Source organism: Melanerpes formicivorus, unplaced genomic scaffold, assembly GCF_026170545.1.
Source record: "Melanerpes formicivorus ecotype bairdi unplaced genomic scaffold, bMelFor1.0.p_v2 SCAF_386, whole genome shotgun sequence".
NCBI lineage: Eukaryota > Metazoa > Chordata > Aves > Piciformes > Picidae > Melanerpes > Melanerpes formicivorus.
Window position 1 is genome coordinate 76,124 of NW_027142738.1, and position 16,362 is coordinate 92,485.

The 16,362-nt window shown below is 60.6% G+C and overlaps 1 protein-coding gene across 1 annotated transcript in view; it reads right to left on the reverse strand.

Moving 5' to 3' along the window:
* Positions 1-13,082, reverse strand: part of LOC137459652 (uncharacterized) — a 35,866-nt gene extending 22,784 nt beyond the window's left edge. The window contains exon 1 of the mRNA XM_068170445.1: positions 13,022-13,082. Within this exon, the coding sequence (XP_068026546.1) occupies positions 13,022-13,067 (46 nt within the window). The 5' untranslated portion in view covers positions 13,068-13,082. The remainder of the gene's footprint in view (positions 1-13,021) is intronic.
* Positions 13,083-16,362: the final 3,280 nt, after the last annotated feature.

Genomic DNA, 16,362 nt, shown 5'->3' on the forward strand with positions numbered 1-16,362 from the left:
CCCACCAGGACTCACTGCTGCCTCCTGGGCACCACACTGCTGCCTCCTGGGCACCACACTGCCCACCAGGGCTCACTGCTGCTTCCTGGGCACCACACTGCTGTCTCCTGGGCACCTCACTGCCCACCAGGGCTCACTGCTGCCTCCTGGGCACCCCACTGCTGGCTCCTGGGCACCCCACTGCCCACCAGGGCTCCCAGATCTTTCCCCAGAGCTAAGGATGGATTCTCAGCTCCCTCCTGGACCCCCACCCCACCCTCCTTGCCCCAGGCTGCTGGTGCCAGCCTGCTCTGGAGGAGGCCAGGGAGGTGTCCACTTGGCAGTGCCCGGGGGAGCAGCTGCCCCCTCCCTCCCTCCCCATCACCATGGCAACTCTGCCTTTAAAGCAAACCACATCCCAGCAGCAGCAGCAGCACCTCCAGGAGCAGCAGCAATAAAGGCAGCAGTAATGACTGCTAATTGGGAAAGAGCTCTTAATGAGGGAGGTGCCCTCAGCTGCCTGCCCCTGCAGGAGCCAGGCCTGGGGACAGGGATCTGCCACCCAAAGGGGGGGAGGAGGGGAGGGGAGGGAGATGGGGAGGGGAGGATGAGGCCAAGCAGCCTCGGAGGCAGCAGAGTGGAGGCAGCAGCTCAGAAGGGCTCAGGGAGGGCTCAGCCCTTGAGCTGGCTCAGGAGGGTGTCTAGACTGCTAAGCAGCAAGAGTTCAGTTGGCTCAGGGCCTCATCCTGCTCCCCCTCCCCCCCCCAGGGCCTGGCAGGCACCAGAGAGAGGCTGGGGGGCAGCCCATGGGTCCTGGGGGGTCACATCCTGGCTTGGGAAAGGCCTCTGGGATCCTCCAGGCCGAGCAGGGAGCCACCAGCAGCGTGGCCACCAAGCCAGGCAGCCCCTCAGCACCTCCAGGGGTGGGCACTGCGCCACCCCCTGGCCTGGGCCAGGCCCCTGGGGCCTTGAGCAGCTTGGGCTGGTGGCAGGGTGGAGATCATCCAGGCCCAAGGGCTTCGCCCAGGGCAGGGGGCTTGGAACTGGATGGTCTTCAAGGCCTCTTCCAACCCAGCTCAGGATCTCTTCCAACCCAGCTCAGGATCTCTTCCAACCCAGCTCAGGATCTCTTCCAACCCAACTGGATGGCCTTCAAGGCCTCTTCCAACCCAACTGGATGATCTTCAAGGTCTCTTCCAACCCAGCTCAGGATCTCTTCCAACCCAACTCATGATCTCTTCCAACCCAACTCAAGGTCTCTTCCAACCCAACTCAAGGTCTCTTCCAACCCACTTCAAGGCCTCTTCCAACCCAACTGGATGGTCTTCAAGGTCTCTTCCAACCCAACTGGATGGTCTTCAAGGCCTCTTCCAACCCAACTGAATGGTCTTCAAGGCCTCTTCCAACCCAACTGGATGGTCTTCAAGGCCTCTTCCAACCCAACTGGATGGCCTTCAAGGTCTCTTCCAACCCAACTGGATGGTCTTCAAGGTCTCTTCCAACCCAACTGGATGGCCTTCAAGGTCTCTTCCAACCCAACTGGATGGTCTTCAAGGTCTCTTCCAACCCAACTCAGGATCTCTTCCAACACAACTGGATGATCTTCAAGGTCTCTTCCAACCCAACTGGATGATCTTCAAGGTCTCTTCCAACCCAACTCAGGATCTCTTCCAACACAACTGGATGGTCTTCAAGGTCTCTTCCAACCCAACTGGATGGTCTTCAAGGTCTCTTCCAACCCAACTCATGATCTCTTCCAACCCAACTGGATGGTCTTCAAGGTCTCTTCCAACCCAACTCAAGGTCTCTTCCAACCCAACTCATGATCTCTTCCAACCCAACTGGATGGTCTTCAAGGTCTCTACCAACCCAACTCATGGTCTCTTCCAACCCACTTCAAGGCCTCTTCCAACCCAACTGGGTGGTCTTCAAGGCTTCTTCCAACCCAACTGGATGGTCTTCAAGGCCTCTTCCAACCCAACTGAATGGTCTTCAAGGCCTCTTCCAATCCAACTGGATGGTCTTCAAGGCCTCTTCCAACCCAACTGGATGGTCTTCAAGGCCTCTTCCAACCCATCTCAGGAGCTCTTCCAACCCAACTGGGTGGTCTTCAAGGTCTCTTCCAACCCAACTGGATGGTCTTCGAGGCCTCTTCCAACCCAACTCAAGGTCTCTTCCAACCCAACTCAGGATCTCTTCCAACGCACTTCAAGGCCTCTTCCAACCCAACTGGATGGTCTTCAAGGCCTCTTCCAACCCAACTGAATGGTCTTCAAGGTCTCTTCCAACCCAACTGGATGGTCTTCAAGGCCTCTTCCAACCCAACTGAATGGTCTTCAAGGCCTCTTCCAACCCAGCTGGATGGTCTTCAAGGCCTCTTCCAACCCAACTGGATGGTCTTCAAGGCCTCTTCCAACCCAACTGAATGGTCTTCAAGGCCTCTTCCAACCCAGCTGGATGGTCTTCAAGGCCTCTTCCAACCCAACTGGATGGTCTTCAAGGCCTCTTCCAACCCAACTGAATGGTCTTCAAGGCCTCTTCCAACCCAACTGAATGGTCTTCAAGGCCTCTTCCAACCCAGCTGGATGGTCTTCAAGGTCTCTTCCAACCCAACTGGGTGGTCTTCAAGGTCTCTTCCAACCCAACTCATGATCTATTCCAACCCAACTCATGATCTCTTCCAACCCAACTGGATGGTCTTCAAGGCCTCTTCCAACCCAACTGGATGGCCTTCAAGGCCTCTTCCAACCCAACTGGATGGTCTTCAAGGTCTCTTCCAACCCAACTGGATGGCCTTCAAGGCCTCTTCCAACCCAACTGGGTGGTCTTCAAGGTCTCTTCCAACCCAACTGGGTGGTCTTCAAGGTCTCTTCCAACCCAACTGGATGGCCTTCAAGGCCTCTTCCAACCCAACTCAAGGTCTCTTCCAACCCAACTCAAGGTCTCTTCCAACCCAACTCATGATCTCTTCCAACCCAACTGGGTGGTCTTCAAGGCCTCTTCCAACCCAACTGAATGGTCTTCAAGGCCTCTTCCAACCCAACTGGATGGTCTTCAAGGTCTCTTCCAACCCAACTCAAGGCCTCTTCCAACCCAACTCAAGGTCTCTTCCAACCCAACTCATGATCTCTTCCAACCCAACTGGATGATCTTCAAGGTCTCTTCCAACCCAACTCATGATCTCTTCCAACCCAACTGGATGATCTTCAAGGTCTCTTCCAACCCAACTCATGATCTCTTCCAACCCAACTGGATGGCCTTCAAGGCCTCTTCCAACCCAACTGGGTGGTCTTCAAGGTCTCTTCCAACCCAACTGGGTGGTCTTCAAGGTCTCTTCCAACCCAACTGGATGGCCTTCAAGGCCTCTTCCAACCCAACTCAAGGTCTCTTCCAACCCAACTCAAGGTCTCTTCCAACCCAACTCATGATCTCTTCCAACCCAACTGGGTGGTCTTCAAGGCCTCTTCCAACCCAACTGAATGGTCTTCAAGGCCTCTTCCAACCCAACTGGATGGTCTTCAAGGTCTCTTCCAACCCAACTCAAGGCCTCTTCCAACCCAACTCAAGGTCTCTTCCAACCCAACTCATGATCTCTTCCAACCCAACTGGATGATCTTCAAGGTCTCTTCCAACCCAACTCATGATCTCTTCCAACCCAACTGGATGGTCTTCAAGGTCTCTTCCACCCCAACTCATGATCTCTTCCAACCCAACTGGGTGGTCTTCAAGGTCTCTTCCAACCCAACTCATGGTCTCTTCCAACCCACTTCAAGGCCTCTTCCAACCCAACTGGATGGTCTTCAAGGCCTCTTCCAACACAACTCATGATCTCTTCCAACCCAACTCAAGGTCTCTTCCAACCCAACTCATGATATCTTCCAATCCAACTGGATGGTCTTCAAGGTCTCTTCCAACCCAACTCATGATCTCTTCCAACCCAACTGGATGGTCTTCAAGGTCTCTTCCAACCCAACTCATGGTCTCTTCCAACCCACTTCAAGGTCTCTTCCAACCCAACTCACTCTTTGAGTGCCTTGAGCAACCTGGGCTGGTGGGAGGTGTCCCCTGCCCACGGCATGGAGGGAGGTGGGGGTGGGGTGGTTGGTCCTGGATGATCCCAAACTGCATCAGGTTGGAAGGAACCCTCCAAGGTCACCTTGCCCAACCCCCCTGATCCAGCAGGGCCTCCTCCAACCAGGTCAGGCTGCTCTGGGCCACGAGTTTGCCCCTCAGTGCCTCCAGGGATGGGACCTCAGCCACATCTCTGGCCTCCAACACCCCCAGGGAGGAGAGAAGGAAGGGCCTGGGGTGGTTCTGCCATGCTTGCAGCCAGGAGTCCCTGGACACAGATCCCTGCACCTGCTCTGCACAGCTGCACAACCACCCTGGCTGGCTTGGGACTGCTGGGCACCCAGGAAGCCTTCTGGCCAGCACAAGGTCCTCAGGCCTGCCCTGTCCTGGAAGCAGCTGGGAGCTCTGCCCCCTTCCCCAAGCCTGGCATGGCAGCAGAGGATGGGTGATGCCCAAGGAGCTGCTGTGGCCATGCCTGGATTTCCAGGCTGGAATCCCAGACAAGAGGATGGAAACCTAACCCCCCCCTCCCTGGATCCAGAAGCATGGAGTCAGAGAAGTGTGGAAGAGGCCTTTGGGATCACCAAGTCCAACCCCAGAGCTCACAACCCTCCCCCTGCTGCTCTGCCACCAGCACCCCACAGCCCTCAGCACCACAGCCTTGAGGCTTTGAGACCCCTCCAGGGATGGAGACTCCACCACCAGCACCCCACAGCCCTCAGCACCACAGCCTTGAGGCTTTGAGACCCCTTCCAGGGCTGAGAACTCCACCACCAGCACCCCACAGCCCTCAGCACCACAGCCTTGAGGCTTTGAGACCCCTCCAGGGCTGAGTACTCCACCACCAGCACCTCACAGCCCTCAGCACCACAGCCTTGAGGCTTTGAGACCCCTCCAGGGCTGAGTACTCCACCACCAGCACCTCACAGCCCTCAGCACCACAGCCTTGAGGCTCTGAGATCCCTCCAGGGCTGAGGACTCCACCACCAGCACCCCACAGCCCTCAGCACCACAGCCTTGAGGCTTTGAGACCCCTCCAGGGCTGAGGACTCCACCACCAGCACCCCACAGCCCTCAGCACCACAGCCTTGAGGCTCTGAGACCCCTCCAGGGATGGAGACTCCACCACCAGCACCCCACAGCCCTCAGCACCACAGCCTTGAGGCTTTGAGACCCCTCCAGGGATGGAGACTCCACCACCAGCACCCCACAGCCCTCAGCACCACAGCCTTGAGGCTTTGAGACCCCTTCCAGGGCTGAGAACTCCACCACCAGCACCCCACAGCCCTCAGCACCACAGCCTTGAGGCTTTTAGACCCCTCCAGGGATGGAGACTCCACCACCAGCACCCCACAGCCCTCAGCACCACAGCCTTGAGGCTTTGAGATCCCTCCAGGGCTGAGAACTCCACCACCAGCACCTCACAGCCCTCAGCACCACAGCCTTGAGGCTTTGAGACCCCTTCCAGGGCTGAGGACTCCACCACCAGCACCTCACAGCCCTCAGCACCACAGCCTTGAGGCTCTGAGACCCCTCCAGGGTTGGAGACTCCACCACCAGCACCCCACAGCCCTCAGCACCACAGCCTTGAGGCTCTGAGACTCCTCCAGGGTTGGAGACTCCACCACCAGCACCCCACAGCCCTCAGCACCACAGCCTTGAGGCTCTGAGACTCCTCCAGGGTTGGAGACTCCACCACCAGCACCTCACAGCCCTCAGCACCACAGCCTTGAGGCTCTGAGACCCCTCCAGGGTTGGAGACTCCACCACCAGCAGCACCCCCAGAAAAACCATCGACCCCACCACCCTGAAGGACTTTTGCCCAGCATAAGGGCATTGAGTCCAGCATCAGTAAAGGTGCAGAGGACACCAAGCTGGGGGCAGGAGTTGAGCTGTTAGAGGACAGAGAGGCTCTGCAGAGGGCCCTGGGCAGAGGGGCAGAGCCCCAGGGGCAGGAGGTTGAACACATCCCAGTGCCAGGAGCTGCACCTTGGCCACAGCAACCCCAGGCAGTGCCACAGGCTGGGGGCAGAGTGGCTGAGAGCAGCCAGGCAGAGAGGGACCTGGGGGTGCTGGTGGATGGGAGGCTGAACATGAGCCTGCAGTGTGCCCAGGCAGCCAGGAGCAGCCTGGCCTGCAGCAGGCAGAGTGTGGCCAGCAGGAGCAGGGAGTTCATCCTGCCCTGTGCTCAGCACTGCTGAGGCCAAACCTGGAGTCCTGTGTCCAGCTCTGGGCTCCTCAGGTTAGGAAGGAGGTTGAGCTGCTGGAAGGTGTCCAGAGAAGGGCAACAAAGCTGGGGAGGGGTCTGGGGCACAGGGCTGGGGAGGGGGCTGGAGCACAGCCCTGGGAGGAGAGGCTGAGGGAGCTGGGGTTGCTTAGCCTGCAGAAGAGGAGGCTCAGGGGAGACCTCATTGCTCTCTCCAACTCCCTGCAGGGAGGTTGCAGCCAGGTGGGGGTTGGGCTCTTCTCCCAGGCAGCCAGCAGCAGAACAAGAGGACACAGCCTCAAGCTGTGCCAGGAGAGGTTCAGGCTGGATGTTAGGAGGAAGTTCTACCCAGAGAGAGAGATTGGCCCTGGGGATGTGCTGCCTGGGGAGGTGGTGGAGTCCCCAGCCCTGGAGGTGTTCAGGAGGAGACTTGGTGGGGTGCTGGGTGCCAGGGGGGAGTTGTTCAGGTGGGGTTGGATTGGTTGGTGGGTTGGATGTGATGGTCTCAAAGGTCTCTCCCAACCTGGTTTTTGTGATCATTATCATCCTAAAGTGGCTGATGGCAAAGCCCAAGGGGTGGGGGAGGGAGGGAGGTGACTCCAGTTGGTGCTGCTCAGAGCTGGGGACGCTTCAGTCCTAGGGTGAGGACATGGAAGCCCTCCCCAAGTCACTCTGCAGGTGACAGCAAGCTGGCCAGGGGCTGCTGGAAGGTCAGAAGCTCTCCAGAGGGGTTAGTTGTTCAGGTGGGGTTGGATTGGTTGGTGGGTTGGATGTGATGATCTTGAAGGTCTCTTCCAACCTGGTCTGGTCTGGTCTGGTCTGGTCTGGTCTGGTCTGGTCTGGTCTGGTCTGGTCTATTCTAGTCTATTCTAGTCCAGTCCATTCCATTCTTCATAGTTTCATAGTTTCAGTCAGGGTTGGAAGGGACCCCAAGGCTCAGCCAGTTCCAACCCCCCTGCCATGGGCAGGGACACCCCACACTAGGTCAGGCTGCCCAGAGCCTCATCCAGCCTGGGCTTAAACACCTCCAGGGACAGAGCCCCAACCACCTCCCCCTGGCCAACCCATCCCAGGGCTTCTCCACTCTGATGGGGAAGAACTTCCTCCTCCCCTCCAGCCTGAATCTCCCCACCTCCAGCTTCATTCCATCCCCCCCAGTCCTATCACTGCCTGAGATCCTGAGCAGTCCCTCCCCAGCCCTCCTGGAGCCCCCTGCAGAGCCTGGAAGGCCACAATGAGGTCACCTCAGAGCCTTCTCTTCTGCAGACTGAGCAGCCCCAGCTCCTTCAGTCTGTCCTCACAGCAGAGCAGCTCCAGCCCTCTGCTCATCCTCCTGGCCCTGCTCTGGACACCTTCCAGCCCCTCCAGATCCCTTTTGTCCTAGGGGCTCCAGAGCTGGAGGCAGTGCTCCAGGTGGGGTCTGCCCAGAGCTGAGCAGAGGGGGAGAATCACCTCCCTTGCCCTGCTGGCCACACTTCTGCTGCTGCAGCCCAGGCTCTGCTTGGCTTTCTGGGCTGCAAGTGCAGACTGAGAGCTCCTGGTGAGCTTCTCCTCCCCTAGCACCCCCAAGGCTCTCTCCTCAGGGCTGCTTTCCAGCCTGGATTTGTGCCTGGGGTTGCCTCCAGCCAGCTGCAGGACCCTGCCCTTGGTCTTATTGAACTTCATGAGGTTGGCTTGTGCCCAGCTCTGCAGCCTGCCCAGCTCCCTCTGGATGGATCCCTTCCCTCCAGCTGTCAGCTGCACCACACAGCTTGGTGTCAGCAGCAAACCTGCTGAGGCTGCACTCAATGCCACTGTCCATGGCACCGACAAAGATGTTGAACAAGCCTGGTCCCAGGACTGATCCCTGAGGGACTCCACTTGTCCCTGGCCTCCACTGGGACATGGAGCCATTGACAGCCACTCTTTGGGTGCAGCCATCAAGCCAGTTCCATTCCATCCCATTCCATTCCATCCCATTCCATCCCATTCCATCCCATTCCATCCCATCCCATCCCATCCCATCCCATTCCATTCCATCCTATCCCATTCCATCCCATTCCATCCCATCCCATCCCATCCCATTCCATCCCATCCCATCCCATACCATTCCATTCCATCCCATCCCATTCCATCCCCTTCCATCCCATCCCATTCCATTCCATTCCATCCCATCCCATCCCATTCCATCCCATCCCATCCCATCCCATCCCATTCCATCCCATTCCATCCCATCCCATCCCATTCCATTCCATCCTATCCCATTCCATTCCATTCCATCCTATCCCATCCCATCCCATCCCATTCCATTCCATTCCATTCCATCCCATCCCATCCTATTCCATCCCATTCCATTCCATCCCATCCCATCCTATTCCATCCCATCCCATCCCATCCCATTCCATCCCATTCCATTCCATCCCATCCCATCCCATCCCATCCCATCCCATTCCATCCCATTCCATCCCATCCCATCCCATCCCATTCCATCCCATCCCATCCCATACCATTCCATTCCATCCCATCCCATTCCATCCCCTTCCATCCCATCCCATTCCATTCCATTCCATCCCATCCCATCCCATTCCCATCCCATCCCATCCCATCCCATCCCATTCCATCCCATTCCATCCCATCCCATCCCATTCCATTCCATCCTATCCCATTCCATTCCATTCCATCCTATCCCATCCCATCCCATCCCATTCCATTCCATTCCATTCCATCCCATCCCATCCTATTCCATCCCATTCCATTCCATCCCATCCCATCCTATTCCATCCCATCCCATCCCATCCCATTCCATCCCATTCCATTCCATCCCATCCCATCCCATCCCATCCCATCCCATTCCATCTCATTCCATCCCATCCCATCCCATCCTATTCCATCCCATTCCATTCCATCCCATCCCATCCTATTCCATCCCATCCCATCCCATCCCATTCCATCCCATTCCATTCCATCCCATTCCATTCCATCCCATCCTATTCCATCCCATCCCATCCCATCCCATCCCATCCCATCCCATTCCATCCCATCCCATCCCATCCCATCCCATCCCATCCCATTCCATCCCATCCCATCCCATCCCATCCCATCCCATCCCATTCCATCCCATCCCATCCCAAGGGTCACTTCTCCCACAAAACCTGGGCCCCAGCAGCCTCTCTCCCCTGCCCTCCCCAAGCCCCCTCCCCACTTCCAGCCAGCAGCCAGGCTGCAGATCCCAGGCATCCCCCCCCAGCCCCTGGCAGATTGTGTCTGCCTTCCCCCTCCCCCCGGGTGGCAGATTGGCAGCCAATCTGCTGAGCTCTCAGCCAAATTGAGGGGCTTTAAAAGCTCCTCTCCTGGGCCTGATCCCCCTGCCCCCCCCCCCCACCTGGAACCTGGGCTCACCAAACCCAAATGGGCTTGGCAGGAGCTTTGGGAGCAAAGCTCTGCTGCTAATTTGCTTAGCTGGGAGATGAGCTTAAGGAGCAAAGCACTTTAGGGTCCCTGCCTGGGGGAAGGAGGACACCTCCTGGCTGGGGCCTGTCTGCAAAGGCAAAGAGGTTTAAAAAGCCAAAAGGGGGCAGCCACAGATGGGGGCAGCAGCGAGGGACACCCTCCCCCACCCCCTCCCCCTCCCTCCCCTCCCCCCTGATTGCCACAGATGAGCCTGGAGGTGCTGCAGGATGTGGCCAAGCCCTGGAGCTGCTGGAGGAGAGGTGAGCTCCAAATCCCTCCTGCCTGCAGGCTGTGAGGGATCTCCTCTCCCCCCCCCCCGCAGCTCTGGAGCCTTTAGGATCTTCTGAGGACAGAATCATGGAAGTGTTTGGCTTGGAGAAGACTTTTCTGGCCACTGAGTCCAAGCCTTGCCCCAGCACTGCCCCAGGGCACCACCACCCCTCCATGACCCTCAGCACCACAGCTCCAGGGCTGGGGAACCCCTCCAGGCATGGAGACTCCAGCACTGCCCTGGGCAAGCTTGGGCCAGGCCTGGCCAAGCCTCAAGGGGCAGAAATTGTTGCTGGTGGCCAAGCAGAACCTCCCCTGGGGGCAATTGAGGCAATTTCCTCTTGTTCTGTGCCTTACTCCTTGGCACAAGAGCCCAACTCCGCCCCCCCCCCCGCCCAGTGGCTCCAACCTCTTGTCAGGGAGCTGTGGAGAGCAGTGAGGTCTCCCCTCAGCCTCCTCTTCTCCAGGCTGAAGACCCCCAGAGCTCCCTCAGCTGCTCCTCCCCAGCCCTGTTCCCCAGACCCTTCCTCACCTTCATTTCTCCTGACTCAACCACTGCCTGGAACCCCCAAATGAAACCCCTCCCAGGGTCCAGGGAGCCCCAGAGGTGGAAGCTCCTGGCAGCACCAAGCTCCACTGAGCTCTTTCCAGCTCCCCACCTCCATCCCAGCCACCTGGCAGCCACTTAGAACCTGAACTGCCCTCAAAATTCAGCTTCCCCAGAGGGCAACCATGCCAGACAGGGAGGGAAGGTCAGCCCTAAGCAGTTGCTATCAGCAGGAGGAGGATCAAAGCCTGGCTTGGAAGCCAGCTGCACCCCCAAACAGCATTGTGTGCAGGGAGGCAGGGCTGCTGTCAGGCACCCATCAGGATTAGTCACTGCCCATGCTGCCAGCTCCCAAAGCTTCCCTCCCAAGCCCTGAGTCATGAGGAGATGCATGAGGAGGAAATCTTCAGGCTTCCCAGAGAGCTTCCAGACCTCCTGGCTGGGCAGAAATGGGAGGTGATGTAACTGGAGTGCAACCTGGAAGCCTCAGGAGGAGGCAAAAGCGAAGGACCCACTCCCAGGGGTGAAATCCCTGGAGCCAGGCAAACTTTGGGGTGAGCTTTGGGGCTCCTGGGGCTGCCCTGTGCTGGCTGACAGCCTGCAGCTGGAGCCCTGCAGGGACTCCTTTCCCTGGCCTCTTTCCAAGGGCACTTCCCTCTCCTGAAAGCTCCAGGAGTGGAGCTTCAGATGGAGGTTGGAAGCCAAAGTGTGTCCCCAAAGCGATGTGGTAACGACTGAGGAGGTATCAGAGGGGGGAAAAAAATGGCCTCAGGTGTCCTCAGGACAGGTTTGGGTTGGACACCAGAAGAGATTTCTCCACTGGGAGGGTTCTCAAAGCCTGGCCCAGGCTGCCCAGGGAGGTGGCTGGATCCCCATCCCTGGGGGGGGTTTCAGAGCTGCAGAGATGTGGTGATGAGAGGTGGGAAGGGACCTCTGGAGAGCATCTCCTGCACCACCCCTTCCTCCTCCCCTCCCTCCAGCAGGGCTCCCCCAGCAGCTTCCCCAGGGGGCACAGTGCCCAGGGGGGGTTGGAAGCTCTCCACAACCTCTCTGGGCTCAGCCTGCTCCAGGCCTCCAGCAGCCTCCCCCCAAACAACTTTCTCCTCCTGACCTCCACTCTGTGCCCCTTGGCCCTGGGCACCCCTGGGCACCCCTGGGCAGATGCCAGCCCCAGCCCCTTGCCCCCACCCCAGCCTTCAGCTCCCCTCTGGGGCTGCTCTCCTCCAGGCTCTCAGCCCCAGGCAGCTCTCAGCCTTTGCTCCAGGTCCCCTCAGCACCTTCCCAGCTCCCCCTGGAGCCTCCCCAGCAGCCCCCAGGCCCTCTGCAAGTGGGGAGGGGGAGCCCAGCCCTGGCCCCAGCCCTCCAGAGCTGCCCTCAGGAGGGCAGAGAGCAGAGGGGCAGCAGAGCCTCCCTTGCCCTGCTGCCCACCCTGCCTGCCCCCAGCAGCCCCTTGGGGGCTCCTTGCTCATTGGGGGGCACCTTGCTGCCTCCTGGGCACCTTCTTGCCCCCCCCCCAGCACTGCCAGCTCCTTCTCCTTCCCAGCTCCCCCCCTGCCCTGCCCTGTCCTGCTGCAGCACTGCCCCCAGCCCTCCCGAGATGACCTCTCCCGGCGCAGAGCAGAATCCCCCCTTGCAGATCGCCGTCCCCGCTGGGGTGCTGCGCGCACACGGCTGTGACACGCGTGTGACCCAGCTGCTCCCACCCGTGCCCGCGGCCGGAGCCGGCAGGGTGCGTGCAGGAGGAGCCAGCAGCGAGTAGCGGAGCGGCCACGTGGAGTAAACAGACACAATCCTGTCCCCTGCCAGCTCCATGTGACACACGGGGCTGAGCCTGGCCGTGGCAAACCGCCCCGACCCCACCTCCCCTTACCCACCCCCCCACCAGGTGCGATGCTTCCGCCCCCTGCCCACCCCTCCAACCCCTCCTGGACCAACCCCGCAGCCGCCAGACCTTCCCACGGCTCCTCGGAGCGCAAAGCATAACCGAGCCAGGCTCACCCCCCTCCGTCGTGCCGTGGGATCGTGGAATGGTGTTGGGGGGCAGGGAGGGGGGTCGGAAGGGATCAAAAAGGACCCAAACCCTCCCCCTGCGAGGCGCAGCAGCCCGCGGTGAGGTCCTTCTGCTCCCAGCTCTGCTTTCTCCCTTTTTATTTGATCCCTCGCAACACAACCCCCACCCCACCCCCCCAAAAAACAACTCCCAACGAACCCAACCCCCCCCCAAACCCCCCCCCCCCAAACCTCCAACTCCCAGCGCAGCTCCTCCCCACCTCCCGCAGCAGAAGGGAACCACCGGCACCCCACCTTGTCCCAGCATCTCCTGAAGGAGGACTTCGCGCTCAAGGATTTGGGATGGGGAGGGAGGGGAGGGGAGGGGGAGGGGAGGGGAGGGGGGGGGGGGGGAACAGTGGACGCCCAGCAGGGGGAAAAAAAAAGGGGGGAGGGGGGGAGGAAGCCAAATTCCCGTCCCCAAAGCGCTTTGGGCAGCCTCGCAAGGGAAAGCTGCAGCAACACCTTACCGTCTGAGTCAGTGGATGAGACATTTCCTTGTGCCGGGTGCCCCATCTGCTTAGTTCATCTGCAAGCTGAGATCTTCTGCTTGGAGACCCAGAAAGAGGAAGAGGAGGGAGGGGAGGAGGGGGGAGAAGAGAAAGAAAGAGAGAGAGAGAGAGAGAGAGAGAGAGAGAGGAGAAACCTGGCTGCAAGGCTCCGGCAGAGGAAATCGCAGCGAATGCAAAGAGGAGGGAGAAAAAGGGGGTGGAGGGTGAGGAGGTGGTGGTAGGGGGGAGCGGAGGTGTAAAAAGGGGGGAAGAAAATTCCTGCCTGGGTGACCGAGGTGTCGGTGCCACCATCCCCACACCCCCCACCCCGCCCAGCCTCGCCGCTTCTTGCCAGGGGGCTGCGGCTCGCTGGAGGGGGGGGCTCGGTGGGAGCCTCGCACGGCCCCCGGCATTGTCTCTCCCTTTCTCCCTCTCTCCCTCTTCCCCCCCGCCAGTGCGAGCGCAGGCAATCGCGTTTCATGGGAGAGAGAGAAAGCGACGAGGGGAGAGACATCTGGTTTGATTCAGAGGGAAGAAAGGGGACGAGGGGAGAACCTCGCAGCCGCGCACACATGGCCCAGCCTCGCTGGCGGGGAAGCTGGGAAGCTATTTTCAATGCTTTCCCCCTCCCCTCCCCTCCACCACCACCACCACCACCGCCACCACCGCCACCCCTCCTCCCCAGAGCTGATCGCTCCTCATTTCAATGAGAAAAAGCCAAGGCGAGGCAGCGAGGCTGTCCCAGGGCTCTCCAACCCACCCACAACCCCCCACCCGGGTCGCAGGGTGGGCTTTGCCGGGGCAGGGAGCCAAGGGGAGAGGAGCTGAGCCCCGCCGAGCATCGTTGTGCCTGCGCCCGAAGTCACCAGAAGGCCTTTGGGGTGCTCGGGGAGGGGGGATGGGGGAAGGAGGGGAGGGGTCCCCATTCTTCCCTCTTTCCAGGATTCCCAGAGCTGTGAGCTCGGCGCTCAGATCCTTGGGGGGGGTTTAGTTGGGGGCTTTCTCCGTGCTCGGGGGGCACCCAGCAGCTCTTCGAAGGCTGTGTGCGTCCGGCCCCCCCCCCCCCCTGCATGAGGATGAAGCCAGCGAGCTGCCCGGCCGTGGGGGGGGTGGGCTTGTCCCTTCAGGACCCTTCCCCCCACCCCCCCCCCGGTGCCACCGGAGCCCACAGCAGCCTGAGGTGGCCCTGCCCAGCCGCTGCTTCTCCCCAGGGGCCCAAGAAGTCCTTGACTTCTCCACAGCACCTTTCACGAGTGGGCAGTGGCAGGTCCCCACGCAGTCCCTCCTTGAAGCATTGACAGGTCCCCTGCAGCCCCCCACGTCACCGTGACCCCCCCCCCTCCGTCCCGGGGTGTACACGGCAGGGCCCCACGCAGACCCCAATGCCTGGTGGGGCCCCATGCCTCCCACGCCCACCCGGGACACAGTGGGTCCCCTCGTGGCCCCCCTCCACTCTGCTCCCCTCACATCCCCCACCAGCTGTGTCACAGCTAAGTCACCCCAGCCCCCCCTTTCACCCTTGGCACAGTGGGTCCCCCACACAGCCCCTTCCCCTCTCAGCCCCCTCCAGCTTTGCCCAGTGGGTGCCCTCTCCCCCCCACGGCACAGTGGGCGCCCACAGGGCCTCCTGCACCCACCTGCTCCAGTCTCACCCACCCAAATCACAGCAGCCCCCACCACAGCCCCTCTCCCCCTCGCCATGGTGGGGGCCCCCTGCACACACACCCCTGTCCCCCCCATGACACAGTGAACCCCCACCCCCCACTTCCCACTTCCCACTTCCCCCACAGCTCAATTGGGCCCCCAACAGCCTCTCCAGGCTTGGCATGGTGGGTGCCCCCCTCACCCCGGGTCCCCCCTGTGTCCCTCTCCATCTGTGACACCCCCCCCCCCCCATCCCTGCCTACATCCCCCTCCATCCCTGCCCAGTGTCTCCCCACTCCCCTTTTTGTTCCCCCACATCCCCCTCCATCCCTGCCCAGTGTCTCCCCACTCCCCTTCCTGTCTCCCCAACATCCCCCCTCCATCCCTTCTCATTGTCCCCCCACATCCCCCTCCATCCCTGCCCAGTGTCCCTCCACTCTCCTTCTGTTCCTATCCAGTGTCCCCCCACTCCCCTTCCTGTCTCCCCAACATCCCCCCTCCATCCCTGCCCAGTGTCCCCCCACTCCCCTTCTGTTCCTACCCAGTGTCCCCCCACTCCACTTTCTGTCCCCCCACATCCCCCTCCATCCCTGCCCATTGTCCCCCCACTCCCCTTCCTGTCTCCCCAACATCCCCTTCCATCCCTGCCCAGTGTCCCCCCACTCCCCTTCTGTTCCTACCCAGTGTCCCCCCACTCCCCTTTTTGTTCCCCCACATCCCCCCTCCATCCCTGCCCAGTGTCCCCCCACTCTCCTTCTGTTCCTACCCATTGTCCCCCCACTCCCCTTTCTGTCCCCCCCACATCTCCCTCCATCCTTTCCCAGTGTCCCCCCACTCCCCTTTCTGTCCCCCCACATCCCCCTCCATCCCTGCCCATTGTCCCCCCACTCCCCTTCCTGTCCCCCCACATCCCCCCTCCATCCCTACCCAGTGCCTCCCCACTCTCTTCCCGTCCCTGCTCAGTGTCCCTCCACATCCCCCTGCACCCCTTCCCACTAACTCCCCCCTTCCTCTCCCTCCCTCGGCCGCCGGTAACCGGTGGGGATGGGGTGGGGGGGCTCTGTGTGTGCGTGTGCGTGTCTCGGGTGCGTGTGCCCGCGCGCCGTTCACCGGGGACTACATCCCCCAGCAGGCCGCGGGCCGGGGCAGGCTCCCGCTGCGCCCAGCCGCCTTCAAACAAAAGAGTTTTCCCCCCGCGGGGCTCCGCGCCCCGCCGCCCCCCGCGCACCCCTCCAGGCGGCTGCGAGCCGGGGGCGGAGGCGGCGGCCGCGGCGGCGGCGGCGGCGGCGGCGGGGGGACCCCGGGCGGGCTGGAAGTGCCTGGGCGAGGGAGCTCTCGGGTTACAGAGAGAAAGGGGCTTGGCCAGGCAGGAGGGGAGGTGGGCGGAGGGTCCTTTTCTCTCTCTCTGTTTCTCTCCCTCTGCCTTTTTTTTTTTTTTTTTCCTTCTTTTTATTTTTTTTTCTTCTTTTTTTTTTTTTTCCCTCTTTTTTTCCTCCTCTCTCTCTCTCTTTTTTTTTTTTTTTTCCTCCCTTCTCCCTCCCGAGCTCTTTGTGTCCCCCCCCCACCCCCCTCTTCTTTCCCCAACTCCCCTCCTCTCTCGCTCTCACACCCCCCCCACCCCCCCCCACCCCCCCTGCTTTTACTCCTAACCCCCCCACCCCCCTCCCCAACCAACC